General features: G+C 37.0%; 1 protein-coding gene across 13 annotated transcripts in view; it reads right to left on the minus strand.

Annotated features, from left to right (window-relative positions):
• LOC106879514 (ralBP1-associated Eps domain-containing protein 1) overlaps positions 1–8,782 on the minus strand; it is a 138,270-nt gene that overhangs the window by 61,179 nt on the left and 68,309 nt on the right. For all 13 annotated transcript variants that reach the window (XM_052978091.1, XM_052978097.1, XM_014929138.2 and 10 more), the window contains one exon: positions 4,497–4,541. In XM_052978091.1, coding sequence (XP_052834051.1) covers positions 4,497–4,541 — 45 coding nt within the window. The remainder of the gene's footprint in view (positions 1–4,496; positions 4,542–8,782) is intronic.

An 8,782-nucleotide genomic window follows, 5' to 3' on the forward strand; every position in this document is an offset into this window, starting at 1 on the left:
GCACATAAAAGACACCATTTCGAGCGTGGCCGTTTTCGTGCGGGTGACACGTAAAAGCACCCACTACACTCTCTGAGTGGTTGGCGTTAGGAAGGGCATCCAGCTGTAGAAACTCTGCCAAATCAGACTGGAGCCTGGTGTTGCCATCCGGTTTCACCAGTCCTCAGTCAAATCATCCAACCCATGCTAGCATGGAAAGCGGACGTTAAACGATGATGATGATGATGATGACACACACACATATTCAGTATAATGAAATATTTTTTTTATCAAATACTAAAATTAAGAGGAAAGAATATTATTTATCTTATTCATTCATTTATTTATACATTTATGCTTTTTTTTTTTATTATGACCCAAGCTGAGTGAAAGCTTTAAGTCTCAACTACCCTAACCTCTGGTAGTATATAATCATAAAGCACCTTAAGTTTGTGTCATTCATATTTCAACTCAAAGAATAGAATGCCTGTATTTCATTTGGGGGGAGGGAGAGAAGTCAGTATGTATTTATATTTCTATCTAAACACTATAATGAACAAAAGACGCTTTCATTTTCCTAATTTATATAATAATTTCCACCACCGCTAGAAAATTGTGATTTCCTTGTCAAGCCTCTAAGAGGATATGTAATCCATAGCTATTTATCTTCACTAACCTTCTTTCTCTAAAACTTATCGGTTTTACTATTAGAACTTAGAATACTTCAAGATCATCGCTTGTCTAATTTCAAGTTACCATCCATTAGCAAACAAAACAATCTTTATCTAAGACTGTATATAGTAAAAATGAGAGAAAAAGTCCAGAAAAATAAATAAATAAACATGTAAAATGAAATTCTGGCAGTAACATTTTCATTGAATATATTATGACATGATAGTATTATTTCATTGAGAGGCAAAAATAAATCATTCTTTGTGTGTTATAATAGGATAATCAAAAACTTACTGAAACCTTAATTTAAAACTTGTGCTAAAAGTTGTGTTTAACAAGTTTTTAAAATGACAAATGTAGCCAAATACTATTTCAATAAAATTAAAATTTGCAACCAATAAGTATTAAAAATAGTAATAAGATTAGATTTTTTAGTTTATATATATATATATATATATATATATACACACATACACACACACACACACACACGTGCATACATACACACACTACATTAGTAATATTCTATTTTAGGGATACTTACAGGACATTAAAAACAGATTTTGTTTTTTTATATTTTTTTGTTGGAATGGGTGGGGCGAAAAAAACCATGGAAGGAAGAAGTAGAGGTTAACTTAAAATGACACTGCAACCAAAATGTCACTTAACTTCAGTACTAAATGAGGACAGCATAATTTAAAGACAAAACGGATATAGGATATGTTTTATCATGTATAAATGACTACTGACAAACAAGAATCTTTATGATACACTATACAGCTAAATCTCTAATAAAATTGTTTGCCTATCTGGCAAAATATATTTCAAGATTTACTGTGGACTAAACACAGTTCAAAACAAAAAATGTAAAGGAAATTCCTAATAATCTTCAAGGAAGAATAACACAGAAACATTTGCCCCATGCAGGTTAAATTGAGAGAAGGCTATAAAAAAAACAGAACAAATTTTTATATACAGTAGAGAGCTGTTGGTTTAGGATTACAAGCTTGTTGGTTAAAACTCTTTCCAAAAATGTGTGTTAAAACAAATAGACCTCCAACTATCTATTTTGGCTTGCTTTTCGAAAATCCATTTTGTCTCAATTAGGTGGGGAGAAGGGGTAATTTTAAAATACTGATAACAGGTTTGAAATCTATTTAAAATATTTCTCCAAATAAACCAAATTCTCAACAACAACAACAAAAAACAGAAAAGCAATATATTGAAAGTGTTTTAACAGATTTTTTCCACAGTAAAAATTCTGAATTGTATTGTCTGCATCTAAAATGGAATTTCCATTTGATTACAATCATTATAAGAGAAATAGCTTCCTGATACGATTTAAAAGAAAAAAAACCCATCAAACTGTGCTTAATAATAATATTCCTTTGCTCACCTTAATCAATAATTTATCAGAGAGAGAGAAAAACTAAGAAAGAAAAGATATTAGAACCCAAATAGAAGGCAGTTGAAGATGTTTAAACAAGTTTACAAGAACAAAAAATTTTTTAAAACCCTTTCTAATACAATTTCAGTCTCTTTTATAGAATCATAATTTACCAGATTCAATATGGCTAGTATACTCTGAAAAAACACTTTACTTCTAAAATCAAAATCACTGTGCTTCTGGGATTACTTGGAGCAACAAGATTCATTCTGACAATTAACACTGGAAAATACCACTTATATTGAAATCATTCTGATAATTTGCTAATTTCAATCATTCCTAAAATAGCCAACTAAACTCGAAGAAATGTAGGAATCTATAATTTATATTAAACAAATAAAACTTCTCATGGATCTACCTCAAAAGTTCTAATAAAGCATTCACAACAGCTGCATGAGCTGAATTACAGGGGTTGGACAAAATAATGGAAACACCTTAAAATTTCAAACAAATTTATTTTAATATGCAGTAGGACCACCTTTGGCAGTAATTACAGCTTGAATTCTATGAGGTATGAACTCATACAAAATTTGAATTGTTTCCAAAGGAATTTTTGTCCATTCTTCAGCTAAAACAATCTCCAGTTCTTGTAGTGATGATGGTGGAGGATATTGACACCTTATCTGTTTTTCTAAAATGTTCCATAAGTGTTCAATAATATTGAGATCTGGGAACTGTGGTAGCCAGATAAGATGTTCAACTTCACTAGAATGTTCCTCGTGCCACTCAGTAACAACTTTAGCTGTGTGAATTGATGCATTATCATCCTGAAAGATTGCGTTTCCCTCCAGAAACAGTTCCACAACCATAGGATGAATTTGATAGATAAAATGCTTAAATAGGCTTGACTATTAATTCTGCCATGAAGAGAAACCATTGGGCCAGTGGATTTCCAAGATATAGCACCTCCCCAGATCATCGCAGATCCTCCTCCATGTTTAACAGTTGGAAGACAGTTTGGATCAAATGCGTCTTTTGGCTGTCTCTGCATGGCTGGTGGTTGGAAATACTTGGCTGGTGGTTGGAAATAAGGTAAAGGATGACTCATCCAAGAAAATAGCATTCTTCCACTGCTCTTGGGATCAATTCTGTAGCTTTTTACTCCACTCTAAACGCTTTGCAACGTTTGTTTTTGAAAGTAATGGTTTTCTGATTGCAGCCCTCCCGTGAAATTCGGCTTTGTGCAGCTCCCATCGAACAGTTTTTGTGGAAACTGGGTTCTTGAGGTGGTTAGTAAGCTCTGCAGTAATTTTGAGAGCTGTACTTTTGTGATGCTTTCTAACAATTCTGAAAGTTTTGGTCTTCTTCAGGAATTTTGTTTCGACGAGGTGGTTTTTCCCTCTTTCTCAAAGGCTGTCATTACTTTCAAGACAGTATTTCTTGATACACCAAACATTTCAGCTGTTTTCATTATGCTAGTGCCTGCCAAACAAGCACCAACAATCTGACCTGTTTAAAAGACCTGGGATGAGATGGTGAAGCACGACCTTCGAACATTAGGCCTCACCGAGGCAATGACTTGTGACCGAGACCTTTGGAAATATGCTGTGCATGAGAAGACCCGGGCAAGGCAAGTGAGACCATAACCCATGGCCTTTACCAGAGTTGTAGCCAGCCCACTTATGCGTACCTTTCCTTTCGAAAATTGAATCAAATTCGTTGACTGGCACCCATGCCAACCTTCCTTCATTGGACACTAAACTCAGCTTGTGAAGACCTGTTGGGGCAAGTGAGATCGAAACTGAACCAAATTCGATGACTGGCACCCATGCCAGTGGAGTGCTACAACACCATTCGAGCGGGATCACTGCTAGAGCAGCGATCTTGCTTCCGTGCCGGTGGTACGTAAAAAGCACCATTTTAGCGCGATCGTTTCCAGCTTCGCCTTACTGGTACTCGTGCTGGTGGCATGTGAACAAAACATTGGACTGACACCTGTGCAGGTGGTATGTAAAAAACACCATTTGAGCGTGGCTATTGCCAGTACCGCTGGACTGGCCCTCGTGCCAGTGGCACATAAAAAGCACCCACTACACTCTCGGAGTGGTTGGCATTAGAAAGGGCATCCAGCTGTAGAAAATCTGCCAGATCAGATTGAAGTCTGGTGTAGCCATCTGGTTCGCCAGTCCCCAGTCAAATCGCATGCATGGAAAACGGACGTCAAATGATGATGATGACACACACAGAGTCCAACCTGAAAATAACTCAACACTGATGTGCTGCTTCCTACATCAGCAACCCTGGACTCACAGTTCATTCCTCCTCTTCCCACCCCACTAGTCTTGGAGGCCCTACAAAGGTCAAGGGTACAGTCCTTTTTTCCTCTGACTAAGCCTTATAAAAAAAATAAAAATAACAAAAAGCAAGTCAACTTGTGAAATATAAGAAACAAACTTACCATGTCCATTTGCCCGATGAAATTTTGGTAAAGAAACCTCCATTGCTATGGAAAAAGAATTTAATTTAAAATTGATTAACAAATAAAAAAGATGTTAGAAATGACATTAAATAAAAGCTTTTAGTATTTCCTTATTCGTGTGCATGCAAATACAGGCAACTGTATTATATGTAAGTATCATCAAAATACAATCCATCAAAAATAGAGATTTAACAATTATTCTTTTTCTGACACATAAAAGGCGTCCACTACACTCTCGAGGGTGGTTGGTATTAGGAAGGGCATCCAGCTGTAGAAACCAAGCCAAAACAGACTGGAGCTTGGTGCAGCTCTCCAGCTTACTAGTTCCAGTCAAACTGTCTAACACATGGAAAATGGATGCTAAATGATGATGATGTAAACTAAAAGATGCACAGCTAAGTATTTTAGTCATTAATTAGCATTTCTTAATGATGAAGTTAGGCATGCTATTGATGAGGTCACAGATGGTGATGGTTGGACTTGGGCAAATCTAACTGATTAGTTGATTGACTGAACGATTAATCAAGCAATTGATTAATTAACAGGTTAAATAGTTAACCAATTGGCAAGTAAAAAATAAAGAAGTGAATGAGAACCAATGTGTGTCTTTATTATGGGCATAAGGTTAACATCAAGAATTTTACAAACCAAAAACAAAATAAGACTTTAAAAAAAAAGAAAAAAACACTGTTCATACATAACACATCAACATTAGATTTAATAGTATAACTTTACTTCAACTAAAAGGAAGTTTCATTGATAAAATTAAGAATGTTATCTTAATTATGGAAGGTTCAAATAAAGTAATCTTACTTTCAAAAACAGATCCCCTAAATTAAAGCAGATTATGTGGGTATGTGTGTATGTGTTCATCTGCAACAACTGCAGTTCATCACATCAACTGACAATCAAAGAAATGGGATATTGTATGAGAATGAGACCTAGGCATTGAGTAGATCTGTAGAGATTGAAAAGGAATAAACTGATTATATTCCACTGCTGAGGACATGCGTAGGCTTGAAAGAGATGAAGTTAGTATGCTCCGTTTGATGTGTAATGTCAGTGTGCATACACAACAGAGTGTAAGTGTCCTGAAAGAAAAGTTGGACATAAGAAGCATCAGATGTGGTGAGCAAGAGAGACGACTGCACTGGTATGGTAGTGCTGCATATGGATGTGGACAGCTGTGTGAAGAAGTGTCACACCTTAACAGTGGAGGGAACTTGTGAAATAGGTAGACCCAAGAAGACATGGGATGAGGCGGTGAAGCACAACTTTCGAACCATGGGCCTCACAGAGGCAATGACAAGTGACCGAAACATTTGGAGATATGCTGTGCTTCAGAGGACCTGGCAGGCAAATAAGATTGTAGCCGTGGCCAATGCCAGTGTTGCATAACTGGCCCATTTAAAAGTACCCTTCAATTATCAGGCAATATGCTGTGCCCGAGAAGACCTGTTGAGTCAAGTCAAATTGTAGTCATGGCCAATGCCAGTGTTGCCTGACTGGTACTCATGCTGGTGGTACATAAAAAGCAACATTCAAGCATGGCCAATGCCAGTGCCGCCTGATTGGCACCTGTGCCAGTGACATGTAGAAAGCACCATTCGAGCATGGTCAATGCCAGTGCCACCTGACTGGTACCCGTGCTAGTGGCACATAAAAAGCACCCACTACACTCTCAGAGTGGTCGACCGTTAGGAAAGGCATCCAGCTGCAGAAACCTTGCCAGATCAAATTACAACCTGGTGCAGCCTCCTGACTTGCCAGTCCTCAGTCAAACTGTCCAATCCATGCCAGCATGGAAAATGGACGTTAAATGATGATGATGATGAAAATGCAAGCTTGATTGGTGTGAAAGGTTGAGCAGAAAGTGACCATTATGGGTTTTGTGTATAAGAGAGACAGTTGCACATATAAGACAGGTCATGCAAATTAATGACACCTGCTAAGTGAAAAAAATGTTACAAACTAAATAAGAGCAAATAGTGACAGAACCAAACCAAGAAAACTGACACCAGATCAAAATAAATAGAAATATGGTGAGCGAGAACAAATGGATGAACAGATGGTGTAACTTTGATGAATGATAGTAATAACTATTCAGCATACTATCACTAGAAAATCGTTTTCACAAATTCACAAAATTCAGTCCTTGTAGTAGTGTGGTGGCTTGTGTACCTCAATGACCCTGAGAGATATGCCAGCAGAATGTAAGCTCCCAGTAGCCTCTCCCATGCTGGACAAGGCAAAGAGTAGAGACCAGGCTAATAAAGATCACCTCTTCCTAAAAGTAGAAATGGTTTTGTCTAAGGCCAACACTCTACATAGAAAAAAACAGCAAAGTTACAGAAGCATTCACAACAATTCAAAACCAATAAGACCTAAGAGAGGAAAGCCTTCCCTAAAGGAAACATAGGACATAAAGCAGCAAAATCCAAAAGGAAACCAACATTCTACATTACACTCTGACCTGGAACCTACAAAGGAGCCAAAAGGGAGGACACCCTAAAATAGCTGGAAGTAGAATACTAAAGCAGAGTTGAAAAAGAAGGGGTCCAATTGGTGAAAAGCAGAAAAGACAGCCACTTCACTGCTTCTAGGCTACACTCGTCAATACCACAAAATTGTAGCAAAAACTTAACTTCAGTACCAGGGTAAGTGGGGGAAAACAATAAATGAAATGAAGATAAAAATTAATCATTTAAATTACAAGCATTTCCTGTGTTATTATTAGTCATCCAGTAATTAATGTAATAAATCATAACAATGATGACAATTCATTAAGCTAGAATGCATAATGATGATAGCTTCGTTATTATTAAGAAGCTTTCCATACTGACAAGTATGAACAGTCAAAGTCAAAGAGGTAACTTTGCTTTCAGACTCCAAGATGTATACTAAGAAGACAATCCAGGCCATGCTTTTAATAGGTGTGACCTTCCTTTCAACAACAATACCTCAGCATTAGTTTCACAGATTAGTCAAATGTAAGTAGTAGAAATAAAACTCAAAACTCCAATTGAAAATGATATACTAAAAACAAAAATGGCAGACATGAATCAAAACATTTATTTTTACAAAAAAAAAAAAAAAGACAAAAAACAATGTTAAAAAGTACCTGGCAATCTCAAGCCACACAAACTGTTAAAGCCTGTCCATACCAATACTACCTAATCCTTTACAAAGAAGTACTCACAAGAAAATTATTGCGTGTAGGTTGTCGATCATCATCATCTTTTAACATTCATCTTCCATCCTGGTATGGGTTGAAGAATTTGACCAGAATTAACAGGTTCAAAGACATCTTGCTCCAATGTCTACTTTGGCAATGGTTTCTACAACTGGATGCCCTTCTTACTACCAACCACTTTACAGAATGTGCTGAGAGCTTTTTTCATGGCACCAGCATTAGTAAGCTCAGCATGCAGCTCACAAAACTAAGATCCTTTTTCACTACAGTAGAGAGGGAGGCAGCTTTAGGCTAAGTGATGAGAAGTTAAAGTAAAAAAGAAGTGACCCAGAACAAGTTCCATACTTTAAATCTCTCATCACCTGGGATATATTTTTATAGTGATATATATTTGTAACTTGCATAGTGTGAAACATTTTTAGATATAAACTTCACTTGATTTGTCTCCAAATGATGACATCTCCAAGAGACAAACACACACCATGAAGTCAAGTAAACAACATTATGATGAGTGAAAAGCAGCTGTTTTTACAGCTGAAGGCCCTTTCTACCATTAACCATCAAACAGTTGCATAAGTAAGGAAGCTGTTTGGTCAGTAAGACAATCTACAGCAAAGAAAACTCTGTGCCTTACCCAAGGGCACAACAGTGGCTGCAGTAAAGCTTGAATTGGTGATAGTGTGCAACTTAGGCTAGCAGCAATATTCTTTTCTAATCTAGGCATAAGGCCCGGAATTTGTTTTTTTTTTGGGGGGGGGGTCGATTAGATCAACCCTAGTATGCAACTGGTACTTAATTTATCGACTCCAAAAGGACGAAAGGCAAAATCGACCTCTAAGCATTTCACCCGGCGTGTTAACGTTTTTGCTAGCTCGTCGTCTTGCCTAGCAGTAATATTAAGCAAACAATTGTAAAATAAAGATATATATATATATATATCATCATCATCGTTTAACGTCCGCTTTCCATGCTAGCATGGGTTGGACGATTTGACTGAGGACTGGTGAAACCGGATGGCAACACCAGGCTCCAATCTAATTTGGCAGAGTTTCTACAGCTGGATGCCCTTCCT

Source organism: Octopus bimaculoides, chromosome 2 (genome assembly GCF_001194135.2).
Source record: "Octopus bimaculoides isolate UCB-OBI-ISO-001 chromosome 2, ASM119413v2, whole genome shotgun sequence".
In the NCBI taxonomy this organism is placed as follows: domain Eukaryota; kingdom Metazoa; phylum Mollusca; class Cephalopoda; order Octopoda; family Octopodidae; genus Octopus; species Octopus bimaculoides.